Raw genomic sequence first — 26,433 nt, 5'->3', positions numbered from 1 at the left:
GATCTCAGAAAGACTGAGTCATAAATATCCTCAGTCTAGCCCACTTTTCCCTTCTTTCTTCTGAGAAACACTATGGAGTTTTTTCTCAACATAGTATAAAAAATGTCAAACATTTATGGAATAATTACCTTATAAACATCTGTATACCCAACACTGGAGTCTACCACTAACATTTAACTATATTGCTTTATCATGTATCTGTCTAAAAATCCATTCCTCTATCCATCATCCATCAGGCTGTCTTTTTTAAAAAAATCTTTATTGAAGTATTGTTTATTTACAATTTTGTGTTCGTTTCTGATGTATAGCAAAGTGATTCAGTTAAACATATACAAATGTATATATATTCTTTTTCATATTCTTTTCCATTACAGTTTATTACAGGATACTAAATACAGTTCTCTGTGCTATACAGTAGGTCCTTATTGTTTATTTTATATATAGTAGTTTGTATCTGCTAATCCCAAACCTCTAATTTATCTATTCCCCACAATGTTTCCCTTTGGTAATCATAAATTTGTTTTCTATGACTGTGAGTCTGTATCTGTTTTGTAAATAAATTATTTGTATTGTATTTCAGATTCCATACGTGTGATATCATATGGTATTTGTCTTTGTCTGACTTCATTTAGTATGATCATCTCTAGGTCCATCCATGTTGCTGCAAATGGCATTATTTCATTCCTTTTGATGTCTGAGTAGTATTGCATTGTGTGCCACAACTTCTTTGTTCATTCGTCTATTGATGGACATTTAGGTTGTTTCCATGTCTTGGCTATTGTATATAGTATTGCAATGAATGTTGTGGTATATATATCTTTATGAGGTATTCTTTTCTCCAGATATGTGCCCAGGAGTGGGATTGCTGGGTCATATGGTTTCTTAAGGAACCTCCATACTGCTCTCCATAGTAGCCATGCTAATTTACATTCCCACAGACAGAGTAGGAGAGCTCCCTTTCCTCCATATGCATCCCCTCCAGCATTTGTTATTTGTAGACTTTTAAATGATGACAAGCCATCTTATTTTCTTAATATTTATTTATGACTATTCTGGGTCTTCATTACTGCACGCGGCTTTCTCTAGTTGCAGCGAGTGGGGGCCACTCTTCCTTGTGATGCATGGGCTGCTTATTTCAGTGCCTTCTCTTATTGAGGAGTGCAAGCTTCAGTAGGGCTTAGTTGCTCTTCAACATGTGGGATCTTCCTGGGCCAGGGATCAAACCCATGTCCCCTGCATTGGCAGCTGTATTCTTAATCACTGGACCACCACAGAAATCCCATCTTATTTTTTGATGCATTCTGAAGTACCCAGTAGAGTTCAGTTCAGTTCAGTCAATCAGTCGTGTCTGACTCTTTGTGACCCCATGAATCTCAGCACGCCAGGCGTCCCTGTCCATCACCATCTCCTGCAGTTCACTCAAACTCATGTCCATCGAGTCGGTGATGCCACCAGCCATCTCATCCTCTATCGTCCCCTTCTCCTCCTGCCCCCAATCCCTCCCAGCATCAGTCTTTTCCAATGAGCCAACTCTTTGCATTAGGTGGCCAAAGTACTGGAGTTTCAGCTTTAGCATCATTCCTTCCAAAGAAATCCCAGGACTGATCTTCAGAATGGACTGGTTGGATCTCCTTGCAGTCCAAGGGACTCTCAAGAGTCTTCTCCAAAACCACAGTTCAAAAGCATCAATTTTCGGCACTCAGCTTTCTTCACAGTCCAACTCTCACATCTGTACATGACCACTGGAAAACCATAGCCTTGACTAGATGGACCTTTGTTGGCAAAATAATGTTTCTGCTTTTCAATATGCTATCTAGGTTGGTTATAACTTTCCTTCCAAGGGGTAAGCATCTTTTAATTTCATGGCTGCAATCACCATCTGCAGTGATTTTGGAGCCCCCCAAAATAAAGTCTGCCACTTTTACACTCTTTCCCCATCTATTTCCCATGAAGTGATGGGACCAGAGGCCATGATCTTCGTTTTCTGAATGTTGAGTTTTCAGCCAACTTTTTCACTCTCCTCTTTCACTTTCATCAAGAGGCTTTTTAGTTCCTCTTCACTTTATGCCAAAAGAGTGGTGTCATCTGCATATCTGTTATTGATATTTCTCCCAGCAATCTTGATTCCAGCTTGTGCTTCCTCCAGCCCAGCGTTTTTCATGATGTACTCTGTATATAAGTTAAATAAGCAGGGTGACAATATACAGCCTTGACGTACTCCTTTTCCTATTTGGAACCAGTCTATTGTTCCATGTCCAGTTCTAACTGTTGCTTCCTAACCTGCATATAGGTTTCTCAAGAGGCAGGTCAGGTAGTCTGGTATTCCCATCTCTTTCAGAATTTTCCACAGTTTATTGAGATCCACACAGTCAAAGGCTTTAGCATAGTCAATAAAGCAGAAATAGATGCTTTTCTGGAACTCTCTTGCATTTAAGATGATCCAGCTGATGTTGGCAATTTGATCTCTGGTTCCTCTGCCTTTTTTAGAACCAGCTTGAAAATCTGCAAGTTCACCATTCACGTATTGCTGAAGCCTGGCTTGGAGAATTTTGAGCATTGCTTTACTAGCACGTGAGATGAGTGAAATTGTGTGGTAGTTTGAGCATTCTTTGGCATTGCCTGTCTTTGGGATTGGAATGAAAACTGACCTTCTCCAGTCCTGTAGCCACTGCTGTTTTCCAAATTTGCTGGCATATTGAGTGCAGCACTTTCACAGCATCATCTTTCAGGATTTGAAATAACTCAACTGGAATTCCATCACCTCCACTAGGTTTGTTAGTAGTGATGCTTTCTAAGGCCCACTTGACTTCACATTCCAGGAATCTAATTCATAATCACACCATCATGATTATCTTGGTTGTGAAGGTCTTTTTTGTACAGTTCTTCTGTGTATTTTTGCCTCCTCTTCTTAATATCTTCTGCTTCTGTGAGGTCCATACTATTTCTGTCCTTTTTTGAGCCCATCTTTGAATGAAATGTTCCCTTGGTATCTCTAATTTTCTTGAAGAGATCTCTAGTCTTTCCCATTCTGTTGTTTTCCTCTATTTCTTTGCATTGATCACTGAGGAAGGCTTTCTTATCTCTCCTTGCTATTTTTTGGAACTCTGCATTCAGAAGCTTATATCTTTCCTTTTCTCCTTTGCTTTTCGCTTCTCTTCTTTTCCCAGCTATTTGTAAGACCTCCCCAGACAGCCATTTTGCTTTTTTGCATTTCATGGTGGAAAGGTCTGACAGAATGTGGTCCACTGGAGAAGGGAATGGCAAACCACTTCAGCATTCTTGCCTTGAGAACCCCATGAACAGTATGAAAAGGCAAAATGATAGGATACTGAAAGAGGAACTCCCCAGGTCAGTAGGTTCCCAATATGCTACTGGAGATCAGTGGAGAAACAATTCCAGAATGAATGAAGGGATGGAGCCAAAGCAAAAACAATACCCAGCTGTGGATGTGACTGGTGATAGAAGCAAAGTCCAATGCTGTAAAGAGCAATATTGCATAGGAACCTGGAATGTTAGGTCCATGAATAAAGGCAAATTGGAAGTGGTCAAACCAGAGATGGCAAGAGTGAACATCGACATTCTAGGAATCGGTGAACTAAAATGGACTGGAATGAGTGAATTTAACTCAGATGACCATTATATCTACTACTGTGGGCAGGAATCCCTTAGAAGAAATGGAGTAGCCAACATGGTCAACAAAAGAGTCTGAAATACAGTACTTGGATGCAATCTCAAAAATGACAGAATGATCTTTGTTCATTTCCAAGGCAAACCATTCAATATCACCGTAATCCAAGTCTATGCCCCAACCAGTAATGCTGAAGTTGCTGATGTTGAACAGTTCTATGAAGACCTACAAGACCTTTTAGAACTAACACCCGTAAAAGATGTCCTTTTCATTATAGGGGACTGGAATGCAAAAGTAGGAAGTCAAGAAACACCTGGAGTAACAGGCAATTTGGCCTTTGAATATGGAATGAAGCAGGGCAAAGGCTAATAGAGTTTTGCCAAAAGAACACACTGGTCATAGCAAACACCCTCTTCCAACAACACAAGAGAAGACTCACCAGATGGTCAACACCGAAATCAGATTGATTATATTCTTTGCAGCCAAAGATGGAGAAGCTCTATACAGTCAACAAAAACACGACCAGGAGCTGACTGTGGCTCAGATCATGAACTCCTTATTGCCAAATTCAGACTTAAATTGAAGAAAGTAGGGAAAAAAAAACTAGACCATTCAAGTATGACCTAAATCAAATTCCTTATGATTTTACAGTGGAAGTGAGAAATACATTTAAGGGACTAGATCTGATATAGTGCCTGATGAACTATGGACTGAGGTTCGTAACATTGTACAAGAGACAGGGATCAAGACCATCCCCATGGAAAAGTACCCAAGATCCACCTAAATAGTTTATTATTCCTTTTTTTGGTGAAATTTACATACAAAAAACATGCACAGATCTTAAGCGTTTTGACACTTAACAGATTCACTGTTTTGACAAATGTATACACCTGTGTAACCAAAACCTCTGTAAACATTACCACACCACAGAAAGCTCTCTCATGCTCCTTCCCAATCAGTCCCACCACCGCCGCCAAAGACAACCACTATTCTAAGAGCTTTCTACCAGTTATTAGTTCTACTAGAACTATTACTCTAGAATTTTGTATAAATGGAATCACAATATGTACTGTTGTATCTTGCTTCTTTTATTCAGCATAATGTTCTTGAGATTCATTCACATTCTTGTGTATTTCATTCCTTTTATTGCTGAGTAGTATGTCATTGTATGAATATCATAATTTGTTTATCATTTACCAGTTGATGCTCATTTGGGTTGTTTCCAATACTCAGCTATCATGAGTAAATCTGCTATGAAAATTCTGGTACAAGTGTTTGTGCAGAGATATGTCTTCATTTTTCTTCATTGATATTCACTATGGAGTCTTATTGTTAGTTTTCTTCTGCATGAGTGGAACAATACTAGCTGAATAATTCACCTTATAAAATTTGAAAACTAAGGTTTTTTTTCTCTATGTCAGTATTGCTATTACTGATTTACAAATAAGATCATCCATACTATTTTTCAAGATTCCAAATATAAAAAATAGCTAGTGATAACACTGAAAATTCTTACTTATTCCTCCCTATGTGACATTCAGCAATTGACCTTTCTGAGTCCCCAGTTTCTTCCCCTATTAAATGAGGTTAATACTGCCTATATAAAAAAGTTACCTTGATGATTAAATGACAAGAATAAATAAATGAATAAAGGTCCTAAAAAGGGAAAAGAAAACCAAGGGTTATTTTGGCAAGTAATTCTAATGTTTCTAATAAGGAAGATCATGTTTCACGGTTTGGGAAGTACTGTTAGATGTCTATGTTCATCTATTTATCATTTACTTGTTCAACAAATATTTAAGATCACATATGCCAATGGGGATGTTTCAATATAATGTAGATATTCCATTCAGTTCAGTTCAGTCGCTCAGTCATGTCTGACTCTTTGCAACCCCATGAATCTCAGCACGCCAGGCCTCCCTGTGCATCACCATCTCCTGGAGTTCATTCAAACTCCTGTCCGTTGAGTCGGTGATGCCATCCAGCCATCTCATCCTCTGTCATCCCCTTCTCCTCCTGCCCCCAACCCCTCCCAGCATCAGAGTATTTTCCAATGAGTCAACTTTTCACATGAGGTGGCCAAAGTACTGGAGTTTCAGCTATAGCATCATTCCTTCCAAAGAAATCCCAGGGTTGATCTCCTTCAGAATGGACTGGTTGGATCTCCTTGCGGTCCAAGGGACTCTCAAGAGTCTTCTCCAACACCACAGTTCAAAAGCATCAATTCTTCGGCACTCAGCCTTCTTCATATTCCACTCTCACATCCATACATGACTACAGGAAAAACCATAGCCTTGACTAGACGGACTTTAGTCGGCAAAGTAATGTCTCTGCTTTTGAATATACTATCTAGGTTGCTCATAACTTTCCTTCCAAGGAGTAAGCGTCTTTTAATTTCATGGCTGCAATCACCATCTGCAGTGGTTTTGGAGACCAAAAAAATAAAGTCTGACACTTTTTCCACTGTTTCCCCATCTATTTCCCATGAAGTGATGGGACCAGATGCCATGATCTTCATTTTCTGAATGTTGAGCTTTAAGCTAACTTTTCACTCTCCTCTTTCACTTTCATCAAGAGGATTTTTAGTTCCTCGTCACTTTCTGCCAAAAGGATGGTGTCATCTGCATATCTGAGGTTATTGATATTTCTCCCGGCATTCTTGATTCCAGCTTGTGTTTCTTTCAGTCCAGCATTTCTCATGATATACTCTGCATATAAGTTAAATAAGCAGGGTGACAATATACAGCCTTGTCGTACCTCCTTTTCTTTTTTGGAACCAGTCTGTTGTTCCATGTCCAGTTCTAACTGTTGCTTCCTGACCTGCATACAGATTTCTCAGGAGGCAGGTCAGGTGGTCTGGTATTCCCATCTCTTTCAGAATTGTCCACAGTTTATTGTGATCCACACAGTCAAAGGCTTTGGCATAGTCAATAAAGCAGAAATAGATGTTTTCTGGAACTCTCTTGCTTTTCCCATTATCCAGCGGATGTTGGCAATTTGATCTCTGTTTGCATTTTCTAAAACCAGCTTGAACATCAGGGAGTTCACGGTTCACGTATTGCTGAAGCCTGGCTTGGAGAATTTTGAGCATTACTTTACTCCTTCCAAGGAGTAAGTGTCTTTTAATTTCATGGCTGCAGTCACCATCTGCAGTGATTTTGGAGCCCCCAAAAATAAAGTCTGACACTGTTTCCACTGTTTCCCCATCTATTTCCCATATAATGATGGGACCAGATGCCATGATCTTCGTTTTCTAAATGTTGAGCTTTCAGCCATCTTTATCACTCTCCTCTTTCACTTTCATCAAGAGGATTTTTAGTTCCTCTTCACTTTCTGCCAAAAGGGTGATGTCATCTGTATATCTGAGGTCATTGGTATTTCTCCCAGCAATCTTGATTCTAGCTTGTGCTTCTTCCAGCCCAGCGTTTCTCATGATGTACTCTGCATATAAGTTAAATAAGCAGGGTGACAATATACATCCTTGACGTACTCCTTTTCCTATTTGGAACCAGTCTCTTGTTCCATGTCCAGTTCTAACTGTTGCTTCCTGACCTGCATATAGGCTTCTCATCTTGGTATCTCTAATTTTCTTGAAGAGATCTCTAGTCTTTCCCATTATGTTGTTTGCCTCTGTTTCTTTGCATTGATCGCTGAGGAAGGCTTTCTTATCTCTTCTTGCTATTCTTTGAAACTCTGCATTCAGATGCTTATATCTTTCCTTTTCTCCTTTGGTTTTCACTTCTCTTCTTTTCACAGCTATTTATAAGGCCATCCCAGACAGCCATTTTACTTTTTTGCATTTCTTTTCCATGGGGATGGTCTTGATCCCTGTCTCCTGTAGAATGTCACGAACCTTCGTCTGTAGTTCATCAGGCACTCTATCTATCAGATCTAGTCCATTAAATCTATTTCTCACTTCCACTGTATTTAAACATTTATTGTTCATTTTGTTAGAGCATTATTGCATGCTGGGTTTTAAAAAGTCTTCATGCATACTGAAGTATGGTGAAAAGGAAAGGTCAGGAAATTTTCTATATAATTCCAAACAGTAGTAAGCAGAATGGTGTGGCAGAGAATAGATTACAAACTAGAGTTATGTGGGATGTGTTGGACCCAGAGATGTTTTCTGTCTGATCTCATATTTCTTTTAATACTTTGCATTTTTTACTAATTTTTAAGAATTCGAATATTTCTTCATGAAAATCCACATTTCTGACTTCTTTTGAAAACTCAGACACTGGCAACGTTCTCTCAGTATTTCCTAGGGGCAAAAATTAGCTAGAGCCAAGTGGTAGAGCCTGTTTTAACAAGGCATGAATCCTGAAGTTCTTCACTAATCACTCTTCCCTTAATCATTGAAGCATTTGTTCACATCCCTGATACACAGTAATAGAGAGGGCTTCTCTGAGGCAATGTCATATTATCTGGGACTCAAATAAGAATAAATTACTTGCCAAAATTCCCTGGTGGTCCAGTGGTTAGGGTCAGTGCTTTCACTTGCTGGGGCCAGGCTCAGTCCCTGATTGGGGAACTAAGATCCTGCAAGCCACACAGCATGGCCAAAAAACAGGGGGACTTACCATGCTAAGAGTATTGAAAATCCATTGAAGGTTTTTAGTGGAGAGTGATAAGATCTGATTTAGATTTTAACAAATCATTTGGCTATTCTGTAAAGAATGTATTGTGAAGGGGCAAGAATGAAAGCAAAGTGAATAATTAGTAATTATTGCAGTCTTCTAAATTAGAAGTGATAATGGCTTAAACTTGATAGTGACATTTGACCATATTTTTAAAAACATGCTGAAGGACCTAAATGTGCATGTCTGTTGTAGAATGAACTCAGAAACTCTGCTGAATGAATAGTTCATTATGTTGAATCAGTTATGTGTGCTTAAGGTACACTTTAGATGGAATTTTTATATTAGCTCAAATTATTCATAATTTTGCTAAACTTAATAATCATATTAAACAGGCATACTCTGTCAATGAACACAGAGAAAATTAGAAGGGAAGGAAACTGTCTTTTATCTAAGCAAATAAAGAAAAGAAGGAAGAAGGTAGAGAGAGAAGGAGAAATATTATTTATATCATATTTACAAAGTGAAGAGAATCCTGAAATAGAGTGTCATGAAAACTCTACAAGTCACAGCCCTGCCACTGCCACTTGCTTACTATGTGACTTTGTGTAAGTCACTTGATATGGCTCAGGTCTTTATTTTCTTTATCTGCAGAATGGTCAATTGAACTAATTGTTCTAGAATGTCTCTTCTATTATTCAAATTCTTATTCTAATAACCACCCTCTTTACCATACCTTAGGAGTTTTATCCTCTTGATACAGTCCAAACTCTGGAGACAGGAGATAAATGATGAATTCTGTTTTCATATAGGAAACTTGGAGTAAACAGAGAGTAAATGATTTCCCCAAAATAACTCAAGTAATTGACAGTGTAGTCTGTTTCATAATACAGAATTTTATGATCAGATATCCAGATATGAAAACTTTCCCCCTTACACTCATCCTTCAAAAGGTGCTTTTAAGATTTATCCAACAGGGAAAAAATACACACCACAATAGTCTTATGTGATCTTTTGCTTGTTTACTTGAAATGAGGTGAGTTTGGGTACCTGTAATCAGTGTATAACAAGTCATCTAGATAGGCTAGTAAGATATTTGGTGTCTTATTGATCCCTAACCAATGCTAACTACCTTATTTTTCCTGTAGCTGTAAGATTCTGTGACCGGTGCCATTTGATAAAGCCGGATCGCTGCCACCACTGTTCTGTCTGTGCCATGTAAGTGACAGCCATAATTCCCCTGGGCTGAGCTTGGCTACTGATGGTTGCCTTGACAATCAAGTGACTTATCCTAATATGTTGATCCTAAAGAACATTTTCTTTCAATCATGAGTACATGCCAAATACCCTAATAGAGATGATGATGATTCAAACTATTCTAAAGATAAGAAAGAGAAATCAAACCACATTTTTAAAAATAAACATTTTATTTGAGAACAGTTTTAGATTTATAGAATTATTGTAAACATAGTTTTCATATGTCCTGTACCATTTTCCCTATTATTATCTTGTGTTAATATGGTGCATTTGTGAAAATTAATGAACCAACATTAATTTTTTAAAAAATTTTTAACCAAAGTCCATACACTATTTAGATTTCCTCAGTTTTTCTCTAATATCCTTCTTCTGTTCCAGGTTACCATTTAGTTGTCATGTCTTCATAGGCTCCTCTTAGCTGTGACAGTTTCTCGGACTTTACTTATTTTTGATAACCTTGACAGTTTTTAGAATTGTCAGATATTTTGTAGAATACTCTCAGGATTTGTGTGATATTTTTCTCATGGTTAGATTTGGGTAATGTCTTTTGGGAGAGGAACACTAGAGAGGTTAAGAGTCATTTTCATTGAATCATATGAAGGGTAAATACTATAGACATAATCATCTGACTGAGGAGTGTTTGTGGATTTTTCCACTGTAAAGCTACTCTTCCTCCACCCTGTCTTCTATAATGTACTCTGTAGAAGGAAGTTTCGGTGTGCAGCCAACACTAAAGGAATGTTATCCTCCCCCCACCCCACCCTGAAGGCACAATATCTGCAAAAATTATGTGGACTTCCTCTACATGGGATAGTTGTCTCTTCTCCCTCATTTATTTATTCAATAATTTTCTTATATCAATATGTGAAAGTTGCTGAATAGTGTTCGACTCTTTGTGACCCCATGGATTGTACAATCCATGAAATTCTCCAGGGCAGAATACTGGGGTAGGTAGCCTTTCCCTTCTCCAGGGAATCTTCCCAACCCAGAAATTGAACCAGGGTCTCCCGCATTACAGGCGGATTCTTTACCAACTGAGCCATCAGGGAAGCCCATGTGGGCATGGATAATAATTTTATCTTTGGGGTTCTAAGTGCTACTTAATTTTATTACTCAAATTCCTTCAGCTTTGAAAAATCCCAGTTTTATGTTAATAAATATAATCTTCATGTCCTTCTTAAGTGCTTGTTTCATCCATGTTTCTCTTAACCTTGATTCAAGCACAGGTTGTGGTCATGTTTTATTTTATACTTTTATTCAACCAAGTAAGTAAAGTTAGGGGAGATATCTTGCACTTATTCTCTGTGTCAATATCCTATAGTACCCAGTGGCCTTTAAAGTTTGAATTTTAGGCATGTAACTTGCTGCCAACAAGATCCTAAAGTTTAGTGATTGGCTTATCCTAGGAACAACTGAGGACACAATAGTTTTGGAGAAGCTATAGTGGAAATCTAGGAATGAGTGTACTGGTACCATGTAAAAAATACTGCTGGATACCTTGAATTAAATTCTGAAATTTATCACACTGTATTTTGTTCCTTTTGTAGGTGTGTTTTAAAAATGGACCATCATTGCCCATGGTATGTCCTTTTGATTCATTTCTCTCATCTAATAGGGTCAAAGTTGCTCAATATGCCTACTTTCCTAAACATAGTTGTAAAATGCCTGTTTCTGCTACCAGAATTCATTGAGCTTTGTATTTGTGTAGGTAACAGGGAAGGCATAACATTTTAAAGCGAGAATAAATATACCACCAATGGTGTGACAATGAATTCCTGGTGTCACAGAATTAATGGTCTCTTGTCCATTAGCTATAGTAATGAAAGAGAGCACAAATAGTTCTCTTTGATATTACACAGTTCAGTTCTGTTTTTAGCGTTTTGATGTTTGAAATACTTTAGATTACTGATGTAAGCAATTCTTTTCCAAATTTTGTATGTCTGACCCAGAGAACCAATATGAAACCATGATAAAGAGAATAGACCATACTATAGTAAGTATAGTTGCTGAGATTCTAATAGGTTTTCAGAATCCAAGATCCAGGTTTGCTTGGGTGTGTCAGGAACCTATTATATAGGCCAGGTGTTTCTGTGTCTATAAATAAAAGGAAAAACAAGTGAGACATGAACTTATTTTTCCAATCTGTTCCTATTAAGGGACTTCAATTTCTATTTTCTGTACAGAAGAAAATGAAGCAGCAGGGGTAACATATTTCACTGTCTCTCAGTGTGTTCTAAATCAATGGATCCTGATTTCAAATGTTTTTCTTTTTTTTCCCCCTTTTTTAGGGTTAATAACTGCATTGGATTTTCCAACTATAAATTCTTCCTTCAGTTCTTAGCTTATTCTGTTCTCTATTGCCTGTACATTGCTACAACGGTCTTCAGCTATTTCATCAAATACTGGAGAGTAAGTTAAATAGTCCAGAAGGGTTCCCCCTTCTGGTCCCTCCCCTCCCAGAATAAATACACACCTGCTCCCATCTGTCACCTTGTTCAAATTACTTTTTTTTTTTTTTACATTTTTTAGTAGTTAATACTGAATTAATCAGAAAGGAAGAAACAGTAAACGAGTCTCCCATGTTAAATATTCTGAGATTTAGGAAGCTGTTATTTAGATGTCAGCTAAACAATTTACTATTACATATGATAACCTTGTTGGGCCTCCAGGAACCTAATCTCTTTACTCTTACTGATTCTTTACAATGTATTTATCTAATCAAGTTTTAAAAATCTACTTTTTACCAATTTTAGGTTTGAAAAATGTTGAAACTAATTTTAAATCCCTAGTTTCCTGAGACAAAGGCTGACGAAGTACTCCCTCATTGCCAGAAAATACTTTCTAATTCCCTGTTCAGAGGAGATTTAATTCCTATTGGATTCCTATTCCTATCGGAAAGATTCATTAAGTCATCTTCACAAAAGACCAAATGAAAAGGAAGAAATAAGTGAGACATGAACTTGTTTTTCCAGTCTCTCCCTATTAAGGAACTTATTTGAACTTTGACAAACTCTGGGTTGGCTTTTAGGATAACTGAGTTCTCATACTGGCTCTGCTACCTGCTTCACTGGCTCTTTGCCAAGATCAAATGAAACAGATGTTGAAAGTACTTTACCTTTCAAAACATGATTCCAATAATTATAAGGAAATATTTTTTTAAAAATCCTTTCACCTTTCTTCTGCTTGAAGATATCAGTTATATTGCATCTATTCCCAAAAGAATTGAAGGCAGATTTTCAGTTCATATATGTTTACAGGATCTGACAGCAGTATAGTAAAATATATATATATATATATTTAAATTTCATGCCAAAGAACTCCAGAATATATGTCTTTCCCACAACTACAATTATTAAGAAATAACCTTACATGATGAGGGCTTTCCAAAATGAACTGGTATAGCAAAAAAAAAGTTGTGGGCAGAGCTACTAGTTATTACTTTAGGAACTGAACAAGAGCCTGTATAACAGGAATATCTCACCTCAAGTGAGGTAAAGCAAGTGACTAGAATCTAGGTTATCAAAAACTGGAGAAAAAAGGAGAAAGACAAGGCAGTAAGAGAAGATATAAATTATTAATTAGTACTTTCATCTGTACTAGTGTAGAAAATCACAGAAGTATGGACTTTCCATTCTCCCCTCAACTTACTTAATCAATTCCCATATCTAATAACATTAAGAATCAGTAATTATATAATGCATATCAAAATCTTCAACTCAGGAATACAAAAGTATAAGCAGAAGTGAAGTTTTCTCACAAATTTTCCCAAAATACAAAATGCATCATCATCCTTGTGTCTCTTCTTTGGCTGCTTTCCACATCACAGGATCTCTTATCTGCTGCCCAGGTTTCCATTGCCTGTTTGGCATTCTCTTCACATACTGAACTACTACATTGACCATAAAGAAAATCTCCTGCATCCAATTCAGCAGGGAAAGTATCAGCCTTGGTCTTTACTACAGACTTTACTTGGTCCTTGATACAGTAAGCTACTGTTAAAGAGCTAGTTGTATTTCACACATTTTCCTTGGGCCCTCCTACCTAGCCAGTAATCAAATACCATAATGCTAGCCCAGGGCAGTATGCTTCTTTTACTCTTAAAAGATAATATCTGGATATGAATTAATCTTCAGAAGTGCACCAGTATTCACAAGCACTATCAGAGGTAAACATAGCCCTCTCCTTTTTCTATTCCTTCATTTTTTCTCTCTGCAATAGACTACCTCATACCTGACAGATGAGAGGCAAGGAAACATGCCCTGGCTTGCCTTCATCATGAAAAGGGCATTGATAGTTCAGAGAAGTGCTTCTTTGCAGCCTCTCTAGCCAGAGAGCACTTTGGTGTGGTTTAAAGATGACTTTCTCAGTTTAAATTGAGTCTTCCCCTAAAATGAAAAGTAAATGGTGCCATGTATTTTAAAAACCATATATCAAGGAGATTAGCTGTGTTCCTAAGAACAGCAACCTCCATTTGTATGGTACTTTACCATTTTCAAAGCACTTTCATATCTATTATCTCATCTTATCCTCACCACAACCTTGTGAAGTAGGTAGAAGGAAGTATTAGTCTCATTTAAATATTATAAACTGAGGGTCATAGTAGCTAAGTGACTTGTTCAGGATCACCCAGCTTCTAAGTTTCAAAGCGAGAACTTGAACTGACTCTCAGCCCAGTAATCTTAAACACTGTACCATGTCTTATTTCCCATTATGATCCTGCTATAAAGAAGTTCTACCTCCTTTGGAATACATAATTCAGAAGAAGACCATCAGATTGTGGTTCTCCTCTCAATGTTAACTTAAAGAGTAGCTACTTTGATAGGAAATTGATATTTGCTTTATGAAAAAGTAATAATATACACCTCTCACATGGGGCCAAGAATCTCTTCATAGAGACATAGAATTCTTTTATTTTTATTTTTTTTAATTTTTATTTTTACTTTATTTTGCTTTTCAATACTGTATTGGTTTTGCCATACATTGACATGAATCAGCCACGGGTGTACATGAGTTCCCAATCCTGAACCCCCCCTCCCGCCTCCCACCCCATATCATCTCTCTGGATCATCCCCGTGCACCAGCCCCAAGCATCCTGTATCCTATATTGAACACAGACTGGCAATTCATTTCTTACCTGATAGTATACATGTTGCAATGCCATTCTCCCAAATCATCCCACCCTCTCCCTCTCCCACTAGAACTGAGATGATAGTATTATTCTACCTGTATTCCCCTGAACTGCTTCTAGTGGTTATTGCTTTGAGTAATTTAGCTTGGTTATCTCCTGAGAAGGTAACTTTGAACATAGGGTCACTTTCTTCTATCAAAAAAGCTAAATATCTAAGGAGTTTATCAAAGGACAACACAATAGATATGCTTTGACAGACAGAAGAGATTTCTGTAGGAGCAATTCAAGGAGGAAAGACTCTCAGCTCAGCTACTCAGAGTGTAAACTGACTTTATATCAGTCCCTGCTACCTAGCCATTTGCTATTGTCCATTTAAACATGAAAGATAAGTAAAATAAATGTGATCTTTAAAATATAAAAAAGTAGACATTTTGAAAACAAAAGTCCAGCCAGTCAAAAACCACCACAAATTCTTTCCTATAAATTTGAAATGAATGAAATAAAAATCAATTAAATTAAATTTGAGTGGTTAAGCCAAGATTTTGTAGAGGGATCATTTCAAAAGGGAGCTTCACATAAAAGTTCCTGACGGTCAAAGTCCTTGGTGTTGCTATATCCTGGAGTACTCTTCCCCCAGGCACATTTCACCTAGATCACCCCTCAGCTGAAAGCATCTGACTAGTTTACTTCCTCTTATCTTCATCCTTCAAACACATACTCTCTAGAAGACTCCTAATATTTCCTTACACGTAAATAAATAAATAAATAAATATCTTTTCAAGAAGAAGAAAAAAACTGTACTATCCGAATTTGCCAACTGTTTCTAAGCCTTAATTTTCTCTTTCCAAACTGTAGTAGAACTAGATCCTAATATCAAGGTCCACTTTAACCAAGAATCACCTTTATTACTCAAGAGCATTTGGAAATATTTCAAAGCAATTCATCATACCAAAACAATGATCAGCACAGGAAAGGGGGAAATAAAGAAAAGTCATTCTCCCAATTGCTTACTCCAAAATTGAAAATGTTTTCTAAGGTTCTCTTTAGAAGACAAAATGTTACATTCTGTGCATGCTATAGAACTTTAGAACATTCATTCTAGTATGCTGCTGCTGCTAAGTCACTTCAGTCATGTCCGACTCTGTGAGACCCCATAGACAGCAGCCCACCAGGCTCCCCCATCCCTGGGATTCTCCAGGCAAGAACACTGGAGTGGGTTTCCATTTCCTTCTCCAATGCATGAAAGTGAAAAGTGAAAGTGAAGTTGCTCAATCATGTCCGACCCTCAGCGACCCCATGGACTGCAGCCTTCCAGGCTCCTCTGTCCATGGGGTTTTCCAGGTAAGAGGGGCTGCATTAAAAAAAAAAAAAACTGTTGCCATATGGAAAATAAGATGTCTCAACTAACTGTGAAAATCTTTAGCTACCTACTTCTACAATTGCCTGTCAAATCTTACTTGATTTTACTGTCTAAACAGCTGTTTCATAGGATGTAACATACCAGCACATTCAGCTATTTAAAAAACACATAAAATTTGCAGTAGTTTTAAGATCAGGTCATGACTTACAGGTAGAACATTTAAAAATACTACCTATGTATTTTAACTTCATACATATATCACTGTGACATTTTCAACATACATACATCCAAAGAAACATGACATATAAAGTATTCCAGAGTAAGCCACCTTTGAGGCAAGAGGATGAACCATATGATATGACGTCAAGATCACCTCTAGCTAATCACTCATAATTTACAAACTAAATGGAGTACAAGCTTTAAGAAATTGTATACTAATTATGTCCTGAGCATACTCTTTTAACGTTACTCTTTTCTAACTGACACATTATATGCTCTATTTTACACTGAACTGCACTTAAGCAAAGATCCATTTAGGCTGTATAGGCCAAAAGCATATCCATAATATGGAATGGTCATCCACAGAAAGAACTATTTTGTAACACTTATACAAAATCTAATTTTAATTTTATATATATATATGAAAAAAGTACTAACCAATACAGAAAAACTACCCAAACCTTACAACTTTAATCCTTTGTTTCTGTTTATTATTTCCTTTCTAGGGGGAATTGCCTGGTGTTCGCTCTAAGTTCCATGTCCTTTTTCTCCTCTTTGTGGCCTGCATGTTTTTTGTCAGCCTTGTGATTCTCTTTGGTTACCATTGTTGGCTTGTCAGCAGAAACAAAACCACCTTAGGTAAGATTGGATATTAAGACTAGGAAGAAAAAAAAAATATGAATATATATCCCTGTGACCAGTGGATTGTTCTCAAGGAAGAGAAAAACTTTGAATGAAGCATTTTAACTGCAATGACATTTCTTTGCCTCCAAACAGGGACGGATGTAAACACAGAAAGCCATAGTAAATGAAACTTACAGACTAAAGAGAGCATTAGTGAATAAAACCTCACATAAAAAGTGAACACTGCTTTTTATAGTTCATACTGGGTAATAGCTGGAGAAGGAAATGGCAACCTACTGCAGTATTCTTGCCTTGAGAATCCTGTGAACAGAGAAGCCTGGCAGGCTACAGTCCATGGGGTCACAGAGTGAGACACGACTGAGCAACTAACACATACACACTGGCTAATAAAGTGTAGTTGCTCAGTACTGTCAGATCTTTGCGACCCCATGGACTGTAGCCTACCAGGCTCCTCTGTCCATGGGATTTTCCAGGCAAGAATAATGGAGTGAGTTGCCATTTCCTTCTCCAGGTAGCTCCCTAGATTTGCAGCATTAAAATTTCTGAAAGGTGTTCACATAAGGGAGTGCAGGAAAGAATCAGCACAGAAGGGAACATCAGAAGGCAGAGAGAGGTCAAGGTCATAAAGATAGAAAAATCTTATTGAGCACTTCTAAAAACATTCTCCTGAGAGAGAATCTAAACCAACAAATCATTGAATATCTATAGTTATCAAGGAGCTGTGTAGGGACTGTGGGAATGAGATAAACACATTGAACAAGTGAGTCTATAGAAAATGAGCACAAGAAATGAAAATTTTTCCATTACACTATACTCTGGGCTGTTATTTGTAGAAGTATATTTCTGATGGATCCAGTACAACAGTTGTTTTCATGGTGAAACAAATATTTATACTGTATACAAATCAATGCATGAGGGTTAAGGAGAAAATGTCTAAATGTTTAATGTTTAGCCAAAGTAAATTTGAGGAAAGTATAGTGTGAAAGCCACTATGTTTTTGGAATTTATTTGCTAATAATTATGACAGCTAAGAAGTATTTGCACGTATTTCCTAAACCAAATATATATGAAGCACTTAGTTGCTAGGGAGGTAGATTAGCACACTTGGTTTAAAGATTAGCCACAATATAAAGAAGTACTAAAAGCTTCATGAGAACAGAATCTGAAAAAAGAACAAAAAGGAAATGACTAGATGCAGCCAGAATCCAACAGTGAAAATGTTTGCTTAATGGGATAAATGTGTATCTAAAAATAATGTGCACTAACATGGTCCAATTTCTGTAGTCATTGAGGTAATTATAGTTCACTCATTGACATTTTTTCTGGAGTAAAACTCAGTTTCTTACATTGTAGGCTTCAATGTGAACATCTTCATTTCTGAAATGTTTCAAAACCAAATCAGTGTCATTACTGTCTATGTGTCATTATTTTGGCACCAGCTCTAAATATAGAGACCATTTGGCTGTTATTACAATTTAGATTCAAATAAAGCACTCAGATTTGGTCTTTCACTCCTTACATGCAGTACAAAATACATACCATTCCGTTACTGTTCATTGATTTCTATCATCCTGTTTCTTCTGCCTTAAAAAAAAAAGAGTGCCAATTCTTTGCATTTAATAAAAATTTGCTTTGTAGTAAAGCAATTATGCTAGTTTTTACTAAATAATTTAGCAATAACTAAGAATGAGAGGCCTATGGTACCACAGCAGAAAGATACCATAGAAACAAGTCACATTTATGGAGAACTGTAAAATTATAATAGTCCTGATTATTGCTCTCTTCTTTTCTTCAATTTCCCTGCCCCTCCCTAGAGGCCTTCTGTACTCCAGTGTTTATGAGCGGCCCAGAGAAAAATGGGTTCAACCTTGGCTTCGTCAAAAATATCCAGCAAGTGTTTGGAGATAATAAGAAGTTCTGGTTGATACCTATTGGGTCTAGGTAGGTAATGGTAATTATTACCAGTGAAAGAAGTTGATGTGGGACCATGACTTGAAGTGGCAATCTAATTTTGACGGTATTATGCAGCAGATATCTGTTCAATGTAAAACTCTATTTCCCGAGTTTTTTATTACTAGGTTAGTGAAAGTGAAAGTCTTTCAGTCATGTCTGACTCTTTGCAAGAGTCAATCCATGGAATTCTCCAGGCCAGAATACTGGAGTGGGTAGCCATTCCCTTCTCCAGGGGATCATCCCAACCAAGGAATCGAACCAAGGTCTCCCACATTGCAGGTGGATTCTTTACTGGCTGAGCCACTAGGGAAGATAAATCAGGAGGTGAGGGTGTAATAAAATAAGCATTCTTATGCTTTGTTTGTGGCAGTGTAAACTGGTACAAGTCATTTATAAGTGAATTTTGTAAACAACCGATTTTTTCTATATATATATTTGTATGTATTTTTAATCACAGTATACATACTATTTTGAGTTTTACATTTTTCACTTAAAATACAGTGAACATTTCCCCTTATTGTGACATAGTCTTTATAACCATTACCTTTGACTATGTCATATTCCAACCAGTGGGAAAAAATATATCTGTGAATATAAATAAATAAATAAATAAATATATATATATATAATAAATATATATATATATATCCCATGGACAGAGGAACCTGGTGGGGTACAGTCAATGGGGTCGCAAAGAGTTAGACTTGACTGAGTGACTAAAGACAGCAAACTATATATATATATATATATATATATATATATATATATATATATATATTTCTCATATTGTTAGATGTTTAGGTTGTTACCTAATTATTGGCTGGAAATAATAGCATAATGGACATTTTTGTGTCTAGTTTATCTCTAGCTTTAGCAAAATTCCCAGAAATGGAATTAATAGAACAATAGACATGGAATTCTTATGTTTTTTGATATATGCAAATATAAAGAGAAAAGAAACAGAGGGAAAATATACCTCCAAATGCTTTTAGTGCTATGTGTGATATAGTCTTAGAAATTATTTCTCTTGTCTTCACTTTTCATAGTTTTGGATTAAATTTTTAATTTAAGAACAAACAAAGATTGATTTAGGGACTGTAGGTAATTCTTATAATTTCAGCAAGAATGAAGAGAAACCAATAAAGGAGAGATGAGCTTGTGTCCTCTGAGTGACTTCATGTAGCAGATTAAACTACCGTCAACAAAATAGCTCTGGTGTAAAGCTTATAGCCTTCTTTCAGTCTCCTTTTAGATCCATTCTTCAGACATCCATTTGTTCATTTATTTGAGGAAACTTTGCTGGTAATTGAGAAAAAATTCTCATGAAGAGAATTGCCCTAATAGTTCCTCTGTACTGGTTAATATTTTACAGGTTCATTTATTTAGAGCTGTGGTATATCCTACTGCCCTGGCTATAAATCACAAGATAAATCTGTGTTAGTGCATTATGTTGGTTAATAACTATTACCAGCAATTATTTACACCCCACTCACACACATACATACACAAACACACACACAATCACTCCACCAAAGGGAAGTTTCAATACGTCTTCTTTGAAATAAAGAACAAGAGAAAAATCAAAGCCCACTCACTTATAATCAGTGTAGTTACATCCTCTGTAGAGAACTATCAATTCTGAGGTAGGATAATAGCCCCCCAGAATCTGCACTCTAAGAAATGCCTCACTCTGGTGCTTTCCCCCCAGCCCTTAATAACTTTTCTGTCATACAAGCGAAATAATAGGGCATTCAGACATCATTATTATTTATCACCAATTAACAGCAGCTTTTCTCCACTGAATTCAATGACTCTGAATCTGCTAATTTTTCTTCAAAATTTAGAGCCAAAGCAATAATATAACGGGGTATAAATTGGAATCATCATTAAATTATATTTATGAAACTTGCTACATGTGCATTTTGCTATACTGGGCATTGTGAGAAGCAAGTTAAAGAGCTGCTTAAAAACAAAAACAGTCAACACTGATTCAGACAAACAAATGAGATATAGAAATTGAGAGCAATAGAGTAACTAAATGATGCTATTATAAGAGCCTATTCCAGTTTGACTTTAGCCAATAAGCTAAAGGGTTTAAATATTTCTAAGAACCTCCCTCCTACTTCTAATAGGGTTATTACCTTCACAAAAAGTCTAGGCTGCAAGATCTCACTGCCTTCATTTTCCCACCAGCCCTGGTGATGGACACTCCTTCCCTATGAGGTCTATGAATGAATCACAGAACCCATTGCTAGCAAATGAAGAGCCCTGGGAAGAAAATGAGGATGACAGCCGAGGTAAGTAGGTTGAGAAGGAAGTCTTTTCTCCACTCAATAGACTAATAAAGACTATGTTAACACAACTAATGTGGTATAATGGGAATGGAGTGTACAGAAAGATTATGCAAGCATGTCAACCTCATAAGTGCTGTTTGGATGGAGAAAGGCAAGTATAGCCAGATTTGTTTAGCAAATATAGGTGGCTTAGATAGGATTAGATGACAGCTTGAAAGGTTTCTTGCCAGTTTGTGATATTATAACTTATAACCAATCAGATAGATCAGGAAACATAATAAACATGTTTGTGAACAATTCTGCCAGTGTAACTTGTAGTGCTTTTCTTGAATTGATGCAATCATTGGGCAACAACTCTACCCTGATTCATGCACACTGGTTACATTTTCTTTAAAATCTCATTCCCATTCTGCTTTAGAATTGTCTAATGCATGAAAAAATAAATGATAGTATATATGAACAAGGCTACACATCCATGTAGTATACTTTTCTAAAAGGCAGCCCTCAAAGGTAAAATAAACAGAACTTTGTCCTCGACGCTTCTCCCATCAAATTATTGAGTCATCTTGAGATTTTTTGGTGAAGAGCTAAAAGTTAAGTTCTCATGTCATGTATTCCATTGCCACCTATTCTTTGTCTTCATGTGATATTATGCTTACTTCTGTGCCTCCAACATTTATTTATGTTGTTAGTACCAGACTGGTCCCAATAATGCAGTAACTGACAGAAATTTTGAGTGGGAACTTGTTGTAGTTTTCACAAACTATACCTGGAATGAATACAGCTGAATAAGGACCTGGAAAGGCATTGAGATGGGGAGAAGAGGTGGGAAACAAGCCTATCTAAATGTTTCCCCAGTTAGATATCTAGTTGTTTCTCTACCAGAAGTCCAGTTTTAGAATAAGGCACTGTCACTAGGACTAAGTAAGACAAAATGGTGCCAAATCTATAGATAGAAAAAGGAAGGAGCTCTTACCCAGTCCAAAGAACTTATTAACACAAGCAACTCCCTTTACCTCCCCTTGCTGACTCTGATTCTTTTCCCTTGTAGGTTATTACAAAATACTGAGTATAGTACCCTGGGCTGTACAGTAGGTAGACGCCAGCCTTATTTTAGTACAGCAACATATGAGGTAAAGAAACACCTTTATGAAGTCAAGAGATTAAAGAGATTTCTCGGATGAGATTAATGTACATACATGCATAGAAAAAAATCTGCAAATGAAAAGTGACAGATTGATGTATTGTTCTGAGAAGATTTTCTGTGGTTCTTATGACTTTTTATTAATTTTAACAATATAAATAATTCATAAACATATGAATGATTGAAGTAATAAAACATATATAGAATAAAATCCCATTTGACTACCACAGCAAATTCTGACCATTTCATCACTTGTTACCTTAGTTTTTCATCTTTTTTAATTTAATTTTTATTTTATATTGGAGTATAGCTAATTTATGACTTCCCTCATAGCTCAGTTGGTAAAGAATCTGCCTGCAATGCAGGAGACCTGGGTTCGATTCCTGGGTCAGGAAGATCCCCTGGAGAAGGAAATGGAAACCCACTCCAGTATTCTTGCCTGGAATATCCCATGGACAGAGGAGCCTGGTGGGCTACAGTCCATGGGGTCGCAAGAGTCAGACGTGACTTAGCAACTAAACCACCACCACCATAGCTAATTTACAGTGTTGTGTTACTTTCAGGTATACAGCAAAGTGATTCAGTTATACAAATAACATATATCAATTCTTTTTCAGATTATTTTCCCATATTTTCCCATTTTCTCAATACAGAATATTGAGTACAGTTCCCTGTGCTATATAGTAGTTTCTCACTACTAACCTATTTTATATATAGTTCAGTTCAGTCTCTCAGTCGTGTCCGACTCTGCAACCCCATGGACTGCAGCATGCCAGGCCTCGCTGTCCATCACCAACTCCCAGAGTTTACTCAAACTCATGTCCATTGAGTTGGTGATGCCATCCAGCCATCTCATCGTCTGTCATCCCCTTCTCCTCCTGCCCCCAATCCCTGCCAGCATCAGAGTCTTTTCAAATGAGTCAGCTCTTGGCATCAGGAGGCCAAAGTATTGGAGTTTCAGCTTCAGCATCAGTCCTTCCAATGAACATTCAGGACTAATTTCCTTTAGGATGGACTGATTGGATCTCCTTGCAGTCCAAGGGACTCTCAAGAGTCTTCTCCAACACTACAGTAGTATGTATATGTTAATCCCAAACTCCTAATTTAAACCTCCCTTCACCTTTCCCCTTTGGTAACCATAAGCTTGTTTTTTAAGTCTGTGAGTCTGTTGTGTAAAAAAGTTGATTTTTATCATTTTTTAGATTATACAAATAAATTATATCACTTGGTATTTGTCATTGTCTGACCTACTTCACTTAATATGATCATCTCTAGTTCCATCTACATTGCTTCAAATGGCATTATTTCTCTCCTTTTATGTCTGAGTAATATTCCATTGTGTGTATATATACACCACATCTTTATTCATTCCCCTGTTAATGGATATTTAGATTGCTTCCATGTCCTGGCTATTCTAAATATTAACAGTGCTGATATGAACTTTGGGGTGGATGTATCTTTTGAAATTATGGTTTTCTCCAGATATATGCCCAGGAGTGGGATTGCTAGATCATATGGTAACTCTACTTTTAATTTTTCAAAGAACCTCCATACTGTTCTCCATAGTGGCTGCACCAATTTTCATTCCCACCAACAGTGTAGTTCCCTTTTCTTCACATCCTCTCTCCAGCTTTTATTGTTTGTTGACTTTTTGATGATGACCATTCTGACCAGTGTGAGATGATACCTTATTGTAGTTTTGATCTGCATTTGCCTAATAATTAGCAATAGTGAGCATTTTTTTCATGTACTTTTTGGCCATCTGTATATCTTATTGGGAGAAATGTATATTTAGATCTTCTGACTATTTTCTGAGTGGGTTGTTTGTTTGTTTGGTATTGAGCTACATGTGCTGTTTTTATATTTTTTAGATTAATCTGTTGTTGGTCTCTTCATATGCAAATATTTTCTCCCATTCTGTAGATTGTCTTTTCATTTTCTTTATGGTTTCCTTTGCTGTGCAAAAGCTTTTAAGTTTAGTTAAGTCCAATTTGCTTATCTTTTGCTTTTATTTTTTAATTTTATTAATTTTTATTTAAGTATAGTATTGAACATTGCTTTACAATGTTGTGTTAGTTTCTACTGTACAACAAAGCAAATCAGCTATACATATTGATATATCCCCTCCTTTTTGGATTTCTTCCCATTTAGATCACACAGAGCACTGAGTAGAGTCCTCTGAGTTATATAGTATGTTCTCATTAGTTCTCTATTTTATACATAGTATCAATAGTGTCTATATGTCAATCTCAATTTTCCAATTCATCCCATCCCACCTCCCTCTTGGTGTCTCTACTTCTTTTTGCAAATAAGATCACCTGCACCATTTTTCTAGATTCCACATATATTAATATATGATAAAGATGTGGTACATATATACAATGAAATATTACTTGGACATTTGTTTATTATTGTTTTAATTTGAATATCCTAGGAGGTAAATCAATCTGATTTTGGTGTTGACCATCTGGTGATATCCATGTGTAGAGTCTTCTCTTGTGTTGTTGGAAGAGGGTGTTTGCTATGACCAGTGCATTTTCTTGGCAAAACTCTATTAGCCTTTGCCCTGCTTCATTCTGTTTTCCAAGGCCAAATTTGCCTGTTACTCCAGGTGTTTCTTGACTTCCTACTTTTGCATTCCAGTCCCCTATAATGAAAAGGACATCTTTTTGGGGTGTTAGTTCTAAAAGGTCTTGTAGGTCTTCATAGAACCGTTCAACGTTAGCTTCTTCAGTGTTACTGGTTGGGGCATAGACTTGGATAACTGTGATATTGAATGGTTTGCCTTGGAAACGAACAGAGATCATTCTGTCACTTTTGAGATTGCATCCAAGTACTGCATTTCGTCCTCTTTTGTTGACCATGTTGGCTACTCCATTTCTTCTAAGGGATTCCTGCCTGCAGTAGTAGATATAATAGTCATCTGAGTTAAATTCACCCATTTCAGTCCATTTTAGTTCGCTGATGCCTAGAATGTTGACATTCACTCTTGCCATCTCCTGTTTGACCACTTCCAATTTGCCTTGATTCATGGACCTGAGATTCCAGGTTCCTATGCAATATTGCTCTTTACAGCATCGGACCTTGCTTCTATCACCAGTCACATCCACAACTGGGTATTGTTTTTGCTTTGGCTCCATCCCTTGATTCTTTCTTGAGTTATTTCTCCACTGATCTCCAGTAGCATGTTAGGCACCTACCGACCTGGGGAGTTCCTCTTTCGGTATCCTATCATTTTGCCTTTTCATACTGTTCGTGGAGTTCTCAAGGCAAGAATGCTGAAGTGGTTTGCCATTCCCTTCTCCAGTGGACCACATTCTGTCAGACCTCTCCACTATGACCGAAATCAGATTGATTATCTTCTTTGCAGCCAAAGATGGAGAAGCTCTATACAGTCAACAAAAACAAGACCAGGAGCTGACTGTGGCCCAGATCATGAACTCCTTATTACCAAATTCAGACTGAAATTGAAGAAAGTAGGGAAAACCACTAGACCATTCAGGTATGACTTAAATCAGATCCCTTATGGTTATACAGTGGAAGTGAGAAATAGACTTAAGGGACTAGATCTGATAGAGTGCCTGATGAACTATGGACGGAGGTTCATGACATTGTACAGGAGACAGGGATCCAGACCATCCCCATGGAAAAGAAATGCAAAAAAGCAAAATGGCTGTCTGGGAAGGCCTTACAAATAGCTGGGAAAAGAAGAGAAGCAAAAAGCAAAGGAGAAAGGAAAGATATAAGCATCTGAATGCAGAGTTCCAAAGAATAGCAAGAAGAGATAAGAAAGCCTTCCTCAGGCATCAGTGCAAAAAAATGGAGGAAAACAACAGAATGGAAAAGACTAGAGAACTCTTCAAGAAAATTAGAGATACCAAGGGAACATTTCATGCAAAGATGGGCTCGATAAAGGACAGAAATGGTATGGACCAAGATATTAAGAGGACATGGCAGGAATACACAGAAGAACTGTACAAAAAAGATCTTCATGACCCAGATAATCACGATGGTGTGATCACTCACCCAGAGCCAGGCATCATGGAATGTGAAGTCAACTTGGCCTTAGAAAACATCGCTACAAACAAAGCTAGTGGAGGTGATGGAATTTCAGTTGAGTTATTTCAAATCCTGAAAGATGATGCTGTGAAAGTGCTGCACTCAATATGCCAGCAAATTTGGAAAACTCGGCATTGGCCACAGGACTGGAAAAGGTCAGTTTTCATTC

At 37.1% G+C, this 26,433-nt stretch overlaps 1 protein-coding gene across 2 annotated transcripts in view; it reads left to right on the top strand.

Annotated features, from left to right (window-relative positions):
• The window catches only part of ZDHHC15 (zinc finger DHHC-type palmitoyltransferase 15), a 116,213-nt gene that overhangs the window by 48,135 nt on the left and 41,645 nt on the right, over positions 1 to 26,433 (top strand). Inside the window, exons 5-11 of one of the 2 annotated variants that reach the window (XR_009598894.1) lie at positions 9,354 to 9,423; positions 11,010 to 11,042; positions 11,751 to 11,871; positions 16,676 to 16,808; positions 18,629 to 18,755; positions 20,961 to 22,673; positions 22,974 to 23,436. Coding sequence is in view for 1 of the 2 variants with exons in the window: in XM_004022206.6 (XP_004022255.1) it covers positions 9,354 to 9,423; positions 11,010 to 11,042; positions 11,751 to 11,871; positions 16,676 to 16,808; positions 18,629 to 18,755; positions 20,961 to 21,064 (588 nt within the window). In the remaining variant the exon portion in view is untranslated. Of the gene's footprint in view, positions 1 to 9,353; positions 9,424 to 11,009; positions 11,043 to 11,750; positions 11,872 to 16,675; positions 16,809 to 18,628; positions 18,756 to 20,960; positions 22,674 to 22,973; positions 23,437 to 26,433 lie in introns of those variants that run through there. The other variant, XM_004022206.6, reaches the window with a different exon arrangement.

Source organism: Ovis aries, chromosome X, assembly GCF_016772045.2.
Source record: "Ovis aries strain OAR_USU_Benz2616 breed Rambouillet chromosome X, ARS-UI_Ramb_v3.0, whole genome shotgun sequence".
Lineage (NCBI taxonomy): Eukaryota > Metazoa > Chordata > Mammalia > Artiodactyla > Bovidae > Ovis > Ovis aries.
This window is presented reverse-complemented; position numbering and strand designations above follow the sequence as displayed.